We start from the raw sequence: 12,530 nt of genomic DNA on the forward strand, positions 1-12,530 counted from the left end.
ACCATTTATTGGATATAATATTCTTAACAATGGCTTTCTCTATGGAAACAGGTGGTTACCTGTAGAACCCCAATATGAGAAATGTGTACAAAAGCAACAGACTGTAACGTAAAAGGAATGTGAAAAAAAAAAAACAACTTAGCAAATGGAAGCTTTATAAATGGACAAAGCACGATGAACTTAAGGAACCGGTCTGTTTCGTAGCTGTAAGTGTACTGTGCTAAGTGGCTTGCAGCCAAGTGTTCAAGATGTTTTACTTAACAGTTGCCGCACACGCTCAAACCATGGGTCTTCCCCACAACCTCCCAATTTGACCTGATAGAAGGCAAAACAGACCCATTAGCTCTGCCCTTCCTCGTCCTGCCTTGGACTCTTAGAGGATTTTCTGTCTTTCCAATTTGATACTTTTTGTTTTTCTATCAGTGCTTGCTTATAGACCATGGACATACATGTCATTCTACTTCTTTGTGAAACTAAAAAGATCCCAAGCTATTTATCATTTTGTCTGGATTTAAACTGCACTTAAATTGAGGACTGAATATATTATTTTCTGGAAGGAGACTCCCGGGGGGAGCATAAGACATGTCTTTTGCAGATGATGTGGAAAATCAGGATGGGTTCCAGAATATTCGACCTTGAAGAGCGGAATCCCACTGAGAAGCCCTTTCACTGTGTGGTAAATCTCCGGGCTATCGCTACCCGTTATTGACTGTTGTAACAATTTCATAGGCAGTGTTTTGTCTCCTAGTTTTTTTCCTATGAAACAGGCTCTCAGGGCCAGACTTGTCAGCTGCCACTGCTGTCCCAGGAGCAGAGAGAGGATTTCCAGCTGCGCGCAGGTAAATACAAATGGCTTCTAGAAGCATCCTCACTGCGCAGAAACGGATCTTAGCCTGGGGCCCACTGATCTTTCTTAGTGTGTCACTTGTATCATTATCGGAGTTTCCAAAAAGGTTTGAAGGGAATAGATGTGAACAGGAACTGTGGAGTAAGTCAAGGGAATTGTGCCATCGCGGGTAAATTGTGCCATCGCGGGTAAACTGATCTTCTAGGGTGGGGGATGTGCCTGTGCGAGGGACGATGCTGGATTTGAAGCTGGGGCGCCGCTGGTGGGCTTGCTCCGAGCCGCCACTCTGGAGAAGAGTGGGCTTTGGGCGTCCCGCAGCTGGGCTGGGGGGAGGGTAGCGACACGCCGCCACAGCCCACACCCACTTGGGCTGACCCGAAGGCAGAGACTTGTCACATGGCAGGGACATCGGCACTGGGTTTGCTGTGGAAAAGCGACTGGGCTCTGGGTGATAAGAGGCAAACAGATGTATTAGCCTCTGCTGTGTCCAGATGTGTATATGGGCCTGTTCCTGAGTGGTGGCGGGGGGACGGGTGACTGGAGCAGCCTGGGGCAGCCTCTGGGTTGGGGGAGGGGAAAAGATGGCCGCTGCAGTGTCGCCCACAGCCAGCCATAGGGTATGAAGTCAGACCTAGGGGTCAGCACGGCACCGTGAGACTCCTGGAGAGGGCTGGTACCCTATTTAGCTGGGTCACGTGTGACTACCCGGGGTCCTACTGACAGCAGAAAGGAGAGAGCTCCAGAGCCAGTCTGCCCTGGGCCTGCTGCTTCCAGAACACCGAAGGGAGCCCTCCCTTGCAGAAGTTTTCAATGAAATCAGCCTCACGAGGAAAGCCCGCCCAGGGGTCAGGTCGCGTGAGAAAGATCCAGTCCAGCTGCCCAGGCATCGTGCCCTTTTAGTTACTAGGGTGGCATTGGCTCAGAAGGCTTAGTAAACATCAGCTGAGATGGCAGGAAGGCGCTCGGGCATTCTAGCCGGCCCAGCGCCAGGCTCTCTGCAGCACCGGGGAGATTGCAGTTGGACACGGATCAGAGTTTTCGCTGTTTTTCTTTGAGGGGATGCAGTGATGGCGTTGTACTGATTTGCCAGAGAACAATGGCCTGTGGTTTCAGCCTGAGAATTCGTAATAAAGTGAAGAAGGCATAAAAATGTCCCCTCTGAGACCAGTCGGGAGTATTTATGCTCATGTAGTTTAATTTGTTGCTTTTGTGGTTTCTGTGATGTCATCCCACATGTGTAAGCTGGAAAAGTCACACTGGGAAGTGTAACCTCTGTATGCATATTTGGACAATGGAAAATGTTATGCATTGTTTCTCTTGGTTGCTACACATCTGATTCCATGTGTCAGGGAAACAAACTTACCAAAAAATTCAGGAGATAAACTTTTAAAGAGAATGCCTGGAAGATTAGCCCTCTACTTCCCGGTAAGTGGGGTCATGTAAGCTACAATGATAACAAGACGGGGGAAGGAAAGTGACAACCCCCAGGGCCTGCTTTGGGTCTAGGCGCGTCAAATTTCTCAGTGATGGCCTTACAAACTCAAATCAACCCTTATTCCTGCCTATAAAACGTTAAAAATATTAAAAATAGACTGCCATGGAAATAAAAGTATTGATTTTTTGTTTCGATCATCTATAAGGATATTAAAAGGGAGAGGTACACCTCCCCCCTGCTTCCCCCCTCCCCCCTCAAAAAGTCCCTGGCTGTGGCTCTTTTCTGTAGTTATATTAAAATGGAACATATGCTAAAATGCTTCATTTGATAGATTCTGTATCTTGGAAGTATTGTTCCTTTAATATCTGTATTTATCGAGGGATGTTAGGTTTCAACATGTTCATACTCAAAAACAACTTGTACGGCTCTGTAAACGCAATTTGGGCTGGAGAGAGAGGACTATGTCATCAGTGTAGCCCCTAAATGACCACTGATGACACGTGTCATCAGAAGATCACAGCGTCAACCTTTTTTAATACCGATCTATTCCTGGTTCTCTGAAATGGAAGCACAGGAATTCTAGCTAAGGACAGACAAAAAAAAAAAAAAAAAAACCAAAAAACAAAAGACAAAATTCACATCCTCTTCCTGACAATAGGAGGAGGGGCAAAATGACCGATCTAAGTATCTGGGCATCTGTAAAGACAACACCCACATAACGCACCAAAAAAATTCTGTAAACTTTTCAACAGCATGTGTTTTGGCCTTGATACAGTTACCAAATGTATTATCAATTACAGTAATTCTGTAGGTATTCATCAGCAGTAATACTTTCTAACATGGCTTTGTCTTTTTAAGAAAATAATAATTGTATGATACACAGACATACTCTATAGGGGTTGGAATGTATCAGATCTGGGCTCCCTTTTGTGTGTTTGTGACACGGATTTATTTAGTTTACCCGTGATCACGAGTACTATGTTACCTAGATACAGCAGGGAACAAGGGGCGAGTTAAATGCAGTCTGGTTTCCGGAAGGCAAGATGATTCTTGGTATATTCCTGGTCTCTGTGCTTCAAGGCCCGGGCAAACTGCTGAAATGACCCCAGCTGAAGTCTGTATCATAAACCACTTGGAGTGAATTACAGAACTGTTGTCAACTGCTTTTGAGTGTGAAAAGGAGTCACATATGACCCGACTACAGGACAGAGGCATAATGGCATTTTACCTTGTCTGAGGATTTTTGTAATTTTCATGCCATTGGTACTGGCAGCTTCAAGATCTCTTTGTGAAAACGTCTCCCCGGTCACACATTTGAAGAGTGAAAGGTTGAAGGGGCCGTTACCCAAGACCACATTTCATGAATATTTAGGATTAAGAAATCGATTTTCTTATCACATTCTGTGATGCTCAACAGGTAGGTTGAGAGCGTTTAAAAAAAAAAAAAAAAGAATTCAGACCTTATGCTGGAAACATCTTTTAGAGAGTCCCACAGCCAAGCTGGGAACACAGAATGCCCCCGAAATAACTGGCAAGTAACTTAAATGGATGGTAGACACAGCCTGCCACAGGGCGTTCTGTTTGGTTGTAGTTTTTATGGGCATAGGGAGTCTGCCTGATTTTGAATAAGCTGAATTTTGCAAGAAGAGATTTTTATCTACAACATTGATTCACTAGATCTGGTTACTGGTTCACATCTGAAAATAGTTACCGCCCCATGGAAAGCCTCATCTATCTGTCCGAACACAGAATCATTGTATTACAGTTGAGAAGATAAGGTGGTAATTTGCTTAGCTCCAAGCAGTGCGGGGGGGGGGGGGGGGGGGGGCTGGAGGCCTGCAGTGCCTGGGTATAGCCTGCTTGCACAAACACCCCCCTTCCCCATCTAAACAAGGTGCTGAGGCACAGCATCGTGGGAAGGGCAGTGTTTCTGTAAAGCAATGGTCTTTGCCTGCTCTCCAAATGTGCTCAAGGCCAGCGAGCTCAAGGTCAAGTTTCTGCCTGGCCTTGTGTTCCAGTCTCTGCCCTGGCTCAGGTTCTCTCCAGACCCTCCCAGCCAAAAGCCGGGGCCTTGCCTTCTATCCTGGACTTTCAAGGTGTGGCTGCTGGTGGGCTGAGGCCCAGGGGCTCCCTGAAAGCGCAGCCCAGCCTGGACGTGAAGCCCCTGGCCCTGGCCTGGGATCATCGGGGGTTCCAGAGAATCACTCAAGGTTCTGCCTGGGGGCTCCTGAGCTGGGTCTGTGCCATGACCACAGCCGTGGAGAGACTGTTGGAGAACCGATCTGCCAATAAAGCCTCGATCAAAAAGACAACCTCCTGTCCAGAATCCCATGCAGCATGAGATTTTAAGTTCACTGAACTAGTGAAAGCATACAAGGCTTCCTTCCATGGAAAACTCAGTGATGGTTAAAAAAAAAAAAATGCCTCCCACAGCGCTCTGCGCTGGAGCCAGCATCGGGCATAAATTAATAATTTACAAGTTCCTGAGCAAGTGTACAGAGCACCATAGCACAGCACAGCACCGACGGCAGTAGCTCGAGTCCGGAGAACACGGGCGTTTTAAACATTTTTTTAAAAAATTCTAGAAGTTGGTACAAAAAAAAGAACTCCAACTGGAGTCGAATGATAGTGCAAACTTCTGTCTTCGCTGTCGAGAAAAGGTGTCGACTTGCTTCTCACTTCGTGTAGGCGGTGTGGGGGGGCCTGGGCGCTTGGTGGGGGTGCTTGGGAGCGGGTCTGTGGCAAGAGAAAAGAAAACGAGATTGTAGGCGGAGGCCCCGAAAGCGGCCTGCAGGTCCAGGGGCTCTTCTCCTGCCCTCCGCGGAGCCTTCGGGATCAGACCCCACCCCGGTGCTGAGGGCTTGGGACGGCCCTGGCGGGTGGCAGGCTTGTGGGGCCCCTAGGGGAGGCTGCTGGCGGCTATCCCTGTAGGCCCCTGGAGGAGACCTCACCGGAGCGCCACCTCCTCTCCGCAAGGTGACTCTGGAACTGTGCCCCTCCCTAGAACAACTGGGAGCCACGGAGGTCATGGAACCTTCTCTAGGAGCCACGTGAGAAAAAGCAAAACCTAGGTGAGACCATTTTTTGTGATGCATTTCACAGAACTCTCCATCGTGGCCGTTCGTATCAGTACGGATGTCTCCATGGGAACAGTCCCTGAGCGACTAGGCATCTGGGACCCTGAGTGGTCCCCATCCCGCGTGCGTCTACACTGACGGTGTGTCGTTTCTCCACGGCGCGCCTGCAGTGACCCGATGAGCCCGTGCGCGTCTGGGGAGCAGAGCCGGGCATGTGGGAGCCCTCGGAAATGAGTTCTCCTTTGAGGGCAAGACCGACACCAGCTTGTGCCGGTATCGGTGGCCGGCAGAGGGGACGACTGGCCACGGCTTAGTGGCATTTAAAGAGAGAGCCTTCCCCTAATCATGTCCGCGTAAAGCGGCGCTTTTTCTTTTGAACTAGGAAAGTAACTTTAAGACTAGCACACGAACCACAGAGAAATAATTAGCATGCTCTGCAGTCTTTCTGTAGTTCCACAGTCGGGACTGAAACCACAGCTCTGCCCCCTTGACCGGCATTATCTCTGGGATTTATGAGGCCGCTTGTGCTCTCACAGGCTGAACATTTTCCCTCAAAGCTGTAATGACATCACGAACGTGTTTTCCGCACTGGAGATGCTGAATTATTGAGCCCAGGGCCTGGCCAACCCCCTACCTTTCGTTCTTTGGTTCTCCTACACCAAGCTTCCTGCTAAGGGGGTATGCGTGTCAGAAGGGTGTTTTGGCTGTGGGTGTAACCCTACCCGTGGCGGGGAGGGAGGGGGGCCAGCCTGTAGCCTTCGTCTGTTTCCAGGGTGTAAATCCTCCGGCTGCGTGAGCAGGGAGGGGCTGCCCGCTGGCCCCCTTCCCTGGCATTTGCACCATAGCAGAAATAGCTGCTTGTAACCTCCAGAACATAGGTAACAGTAAAAGGTAAAAAAAAAAAAGAGTTTTGAGTCTTCTACGTGTTTCACGTAACTTGTCTCATTAGGAGTTTATATGATAGTGGCTCGGTTTGCCGCCTAACTGGCAAAATTCCTGGAAATGGGAAAGCTCTCGAAAACCAGTGTGGGCCAGTCCCGGGTGGCGAACCTCCCTGGGTCCCTCGTCCTCTGGGACAGGGTAAGCGAGGACCGTGGCTGGGCGACAGTCGTGAAAGGGGATTCCTTTTGCTAGTTGGATGGAGAAGCTCCTCGTCGTCCCCGGTGTGCCGGAGCTGACCCCTCGCCTCACCTCCCTCGTTCAGCTGGGGCCACCAACCCCCAAACTCACCACCTTTCTGGCGACCCCAGGGATGGGGCAGAGTTTATGAAGGTTTCCAGTGGTTTTGGGGGTACGATCCGCCTTCACGGGATCATACCATGTGGGAGCTGCTCGTCTCACCACGTGGGGGGCAGGGCCTGGCTCACCTCAGGAGCCACAGGTTTCCCAAGCTCACGATCTAGTGCGATGTGATCACGGTTTCTCTTGGGGACACTGGGGCCCTTGCCAAGAGCCACTGGGTGATCCTGGGGATTACAGGCTTGTGACTGCCTCATGCTAATGTTCCTGTCCGCTTGGGCAACCCTCTTATGCTGTTCCCGGGTACGGGGGGACAGGAAGCCCGGCCTTAGACTATGGGCCCATGTCCTGATGGGGCCGGGAAAGCGCGGGTCGGTGTGGCTGCCGCACGGGGTTCTGGGGAGAAAGGGAGGGGCTGTCACACCGACCTGAGGGGCACCAGGCGGAGCCCAGCCTCCTGCTGTCCTGGGGCCCTGGCTGAGGCACTGGCGAGCCGGCTGGTCCTGCTCAAGGGATCTGCAGGCAGAGGCTTCTGAGGAGGGTTTGGCTTGCGAGTTCCCTGCAATAAACCACAAGACTGTGCGATCGCCCATCTCTGTGAGCTGTGACCAGGCCCTCACGTCAGGGGCCGCCAGAGTCCCCTGCGACATGGCCGGAACCGGAGACTGGGATCAGGGCCAGGCTCCACAGGCTTCACGTCTGGAGTAAACTTGCTGAACGTGTCCTCTCACCATACTAGCTGTTGACCTTTGTTAATCTTCTCGCCAACATTTCTTCGAATATTTAAAAGATGTTTCAATAGCCTACCTAGTTACAAAGGAGGGGCTCCAGAGGCCACCCTGGTCCCAGGCCTTGGGCGACAGTGCACACTGGCGTTTGGGGCCAATGCTACCTGGAGGGGGTGAGCTTTCCTGTGCCTGCAAACATCCTAATTTGTAAAGACCGAAAACTGAGAGGTTGGTAAAAATCTTAATTTTCCAGAATCGTGTAACAATTCATCCAGCCGCGAATGAATGTGCCAACACAAGTGATCATCTGTCCTCCGCCACCGTGGTGTCCCTCTACCCTGAGACAATCCAGATTGCTGAGTGAAGTGCACTGAAATTCTTCTACCAAAATACTTAATTCAAAGAATCACAAACTCACACAGAATATGACAACGAGGAGGAAAACCTAAGAACGTGTTTTGAGGGACAGGCGTAACTCTCTAAGGAAGCTAATGGGAAGGTCATATTGAGCAGAGCATGAACTTGGGAGTGACACTCTGAAGACCACGCTTTGGGACTGTGCCGGTCACTTAATATGCCTAAACCTCAATTTCTTCCTCTGTAAAATGGGGGACAAAAGCACCTATCTGAAAGGAGTGTTACACAGACTACATAAAATGATGCGTGGGGGTGGGGGACTGGCACCTCGGGGGGGGGGTCAGTTGGTGAATCGTCTGCCTTTGGCTCAGGTCACGATCCCGGGGTCCTGGGATCGAGCCCCACATCGGGCTCCCTGCTCAGCAGGGAGTCTGCGTCTCCCTCTCCCTCTGCCTTTCTCCCTGCGCTCTCTCTCTCTCTCAAATAAATAAAATCTTAAAAAAAAAATGCTTAGGAATCCCCCCAAACATAATTATTAATACCGTCGGCATTCCCTCACGCCACAAATTTTAAAATGCTTAATGGAAATATGAGAAAAGCAACAAACAGAATATAGTAAAACCACAAGTCACTTGTTTTCAGGGGCCCCTTCCCTGGCTACCCTGAGAAGAGGGGGTACGGGGGGGACCCGGGGTGGGAGGTCAGTTAAGTGTTGACCATGTTCTCCTCTTGGCCCACAGTGAACTCAGGTGCCAAGACACCTTCTTCTCTGGTCTTTGGAGCCTGGAAGCACTCGCAAATGCACGGCAAGTCTGTAGGAAATGGTGCTAGAACCTCAAGGGACACAGGATGTCCTAATAAGCAGATGACCTACTTCCCTGGCATAGGCTCACTATTCCATACTTCCAAGACCACTTAAGAGGATTTTGAAACACTTGACTTGAATTTCTCACAGTACTTACCCCACTAAAATTACATTTCCTCTGCAAATGGGGCTCAGTTGAAAGAATGCAAATGTGTATAATCACCATTGAGCATATCTTTGTAAGCAGAGGAAGCAAGTCTGGAAACCACAGCTGTATGGAAAGTATGCCAAGTTGAAACAGCGAGCAACGGGCCACTGACCAAGGGATAGACTTCAAAGAGGCATTTCTATACCAGTTCTTATTAAAGGAAACAAAATAGAGCAAATGCCTTAAGTAGGCAGAAAGACCATCTAACATGCCTACGAGGCTGCACACCGAGCCTGGGCTGTTTGGAGAGTCAGCCAGGCTCCGCAAACATGGGGGTTACTTAGACTCTAAGCTGTAGAGAGGGGATGCTAACAGGACCTTCCTCGGGAGGTTGATGTGAGGACAGAAACATTAACTAGAAAGCTCTCCACGCAGGTCCCAGCACACAGTGTCCAATGAGTTATGGCTAAGCTGTCTCACAGCTATTAGGAGCGAATTTACCATCTAAAGGTAACGCAATCCTAACAACAAACTTTGGGTAATAAACTATGGGAATAAATCAAACTCCATGTCCTAGAAGTTGGCAGAAAACTATGAGCAAGAGATTAGCCTGTGATGTAAAAATGAATGCATGTACCTATAAAACTGAAAAGCTTTGAGGTTTAAATGATTCATTCCTCAATGATACTGGTTTTGCTCCTAAGAATGAATAAGTATCTGGTCGTGGTAATAAAGATAATGTCAGGCTTTTATTGCGGTGTTGGAGAAAAAGTGAGACCCCTGTTATAATGTATCATAATACATTAGGATTTATCAGAGAAACTCAGGAGATAGTTAGCTTGGCCATTCATTCTAGTTTGTTGGGGACATTTGCAATTTCTGTTCATGGCCCTGTTTAATTATTAATCACCACCTCTCTCAGCTATGTTCTAGTTTAAAGGATAAATTGTACGGTCACCATAGTAATGAAAGCCCAAACAGTGGAAATGTTGATCGAAAGTTCTGACCTCAGACCCTGGGATCCACAAGACCCCGATCCACTGTGAACCGGTCACACTCACCGATGTGACTGCCTAGGTGAGATGTCTGCTTCCTGCCAGGCCCGAACAGACCCAGCAGAACAGCGGAGTTAGTGAAAGAGGAAGCATCCTCCCTTCTCAGATGTCAGGCATGGCCACGGGGAGCCCACAAACAGGTGCGAGGAAGCCCTAGCCGCACAGGCCAGGACCTTGCAGGAAGAGGTAGGGTTCCCACATGCCCCGTCAGGCACTGCTTTTCCTGCTGCCTTTGCAAACCTCGGTTTCCAAGAAAAGTCCAGCCTGGCCACAAAGCGTCATCAGAATGGAGTCGAGAAAGGACTCCCGGACAGATTGTTCATACGCAATACATATTCCTGTAGACCCATTAAAATCAGGAATTCAGACTCCCATTTTTCTCTCTTTTCAACTTCCAGATATTGGAGGAAAATCGAGATATGCCATTAGGTAGAACTGTCCCCATTTGTACATGTTCTGCTCGTGTTTTAGTGGCAGCTACATATTTCAAAGTTTTGAGAGGGTTGAGAATACAGTTTTAAATCTAAACAGAGTCCTCTGCTTTGGCCCCCATCAACCGTTATCTACCTCTGTGTAAGCCACGGCCAATGCATCCTGCTTATCCGAGAGCTCTCCACAGGAAGAGGAGATGTTAGCACAGGAAAACGCCAGTGATGCCGCAGACATCCCTGATGAGCTCATGCAGGGTCAGGGGATGCCGTCAGCCTCCCTGTCGATACTCGGCCTCTCTCTGGCTCTGTGAGGAATATACGTCAAGAGCATGCCAAGGACAACCAGTTCTCAGGGAAATGCTGCAATTTCTTTTTATTCTTCCTTCAAAAAAACAGTGGTCTCAACAAATTGGCTCTCTTAAAAGAACACACTTACACCGGTCTGTAAGGTGACCTTGACCCTTCTTTCTGAGACTACCTGAATACAGTGCAGACAATGCATATAAAGGAACAATACTCCATCTTTGAGGAAAACTTACAACCCCCAAAAGGAGGTGAATTATCCAGCAGGCCAGCATGAAGAAAGGTCCTGCAATGCAGCAGATGTCTGCCATTGCCAATCTGACATTGGAGAGGGGAAAACCCTTGCTTGAAGCAAGTATGAGGAGCGAGCAGATGCCATGATATGTCTGGGCTGCACAAGCAACAGCATAGACAGGCGCAGCCATCTGCGCAGGCCTGGAGCAGGGCCAGGGCCCGCACAATCCACGCTGGGAGCAGGGAAGGCCAGATCTCTCTTCCCTCTGAGCCCTGAGCACTGGCCTGGCCTTTCCCTCAGCTGTCTTGTGACTGGATTTCCAGGAAGAACTGCCCACCTCTAGGGAGGAATTGGACACCCTAGGAAAAGGAAGGCAAATGAAGAACCCATCCTGCGAAAATGTCTGTCTATAGAAATGGAAAAGGGAGGCAGCAAAGCTCAAATAAAACCATGGAAACCAAGGAAGAGAATAGCACCGAACACAGGGCTGTGAGGGTCCCAGCCGAGGGAGATGAAAAGTTCCACAGTACAACAAAGACCACAGCAAAGATGACACAACGTATGTAAAAGTGGTGTCACTTAAGGGCTCTGAGTGAAGACGGAAGAAACACCCACAATTATCTCGTAAAAACTTTCCTAACAGAGAGAGGGTCAGATCCATGGATTACAAGGGCACCCTGTTTCCCCAGGAGAATGAATTCGACTCCTCAATTGTAAGATACAAGCTATGGAAATTACTGGACAGCAAAGAGACCAAATCATTTCACTTAAAAGGACAGAAAAAAAGCTCCAGCTTCTGATTTGTCCAGGGCAGATGGAGGAAGCCCACGTGTAAGAGTTCTGGGAAAAAAACATGTGACCTGTTAATTTTATATGCACGCTGTGGCTGAGAAGCGAAAGTAACAGCTAAGTGTCTTTGAACATGCAAGAATCAGGGAGTGTACCTCTGTACACATGGAAGGAGGTACCATAGAATGTCATCAGCTAGCCAGGCAAGGAATGAATCACGTGGCAAAAAGATTGTCCACGAGCATCGAATCCTTTCAGGGTAGACCTGCGTCAGTCCAAACTGTGGTGTTCATGGCTACAGAACAGAATGTTACAAAGCATGGTAATGGAGACAGTACGGACCTAACCAGCTGGGAGGTGAATCTCCCATTTCTGGTTATATGGCGGGCTGGTTATTTTGACCTATTTTCTCTCTAAAACCACTGAAATTAACCACTGAAATTATTGGATATATATATATATATATATAGGATATATATTATGTGTATATATATATAATTATATCTGATAATATCATATATATATTTATATATACACAATATATTTTTTGAAACAACAAAGAACTGCAAGATAGCAAGATATATCAGGTCCACATCTCACTGCAAGAAGCAGCCTGCAGAGCTGGGTATCTACTGAAGCTGAGAAGCCATTTGGCAAATTAGGGAAACCCAAGTTTTGGTTTTGATACCCTTGTATGGTGAGGGAGACAGGAGTCCAATGTCAGCACCAGCCCAAGTTTAATAGGACACTATTCCCTTCCCTTCCCAATCTCTCCCCAATAAAGCCGGGCTCTACAAAGAACTATGACTCTGGTAAGAATGTTCTAGAAGTACTAGGAGACTGTAAGGAGAGTTCCTTTGGTGCTAGGCAGACCAATGGAGGAAAATAAAGCTCTACCACAAACTGCCCTTGAGGACCTGAAGCTGAGATCACATCATGTCAGTGGCTCAATCAGATCAAGTCATTGAAAGGGGTCTCAAACTGGTACTGCTTCCAGGCACCAGGCAGAGGCAAATACATCCTCTCTGAAGGGTCACACCTTCATCCTAGATCTCAACTTCCAGACAGTTTTCTAGATAAT

General features: G+C 48.5%; 1 protein-coding gene across 1 annotated transcript in view; it reads right to left on the bottom strand.

Moving 5' to 3' along the window:
• ADAM12 (ADAM metallopeptidase domain 12) overlaps positions 1-12,530 on the bottom strand; it is a 346,383-nt gene continuing 333,853 nt past the window's right edge. The window contains exons 22-23 of the mRNA XM_046027701.1: positions 7,027-7,157; positions 1-5,018 (exon numbers count right to left, since the gene is read on the bottom strand). Of these exons, the coding sequence (XP_045883657.1) occupies positions 4,958-5,018; positions 7,027-7,157 (192 nt within the window). The 3' untranslated portion in view covers positions 1-4,957. The remainder of the gene's footprint in view (positions 5,019-7,026; positions 7,158-12,530) is intronic.

The sequence above is a fragment of the Meles meles genome, chromosome 13, assembly GCF_922984935.1.
Source record: "Meles meles chromosome 13, mMelMel3.1 paternal haplotype, whole genome shotgun sequence".
Classification (NCBI taxonomy): Eukaryota; Metazoa; Chordata; class Mammalia; order Carnivora; family Mustelidae; genus Meles; species Meles meles.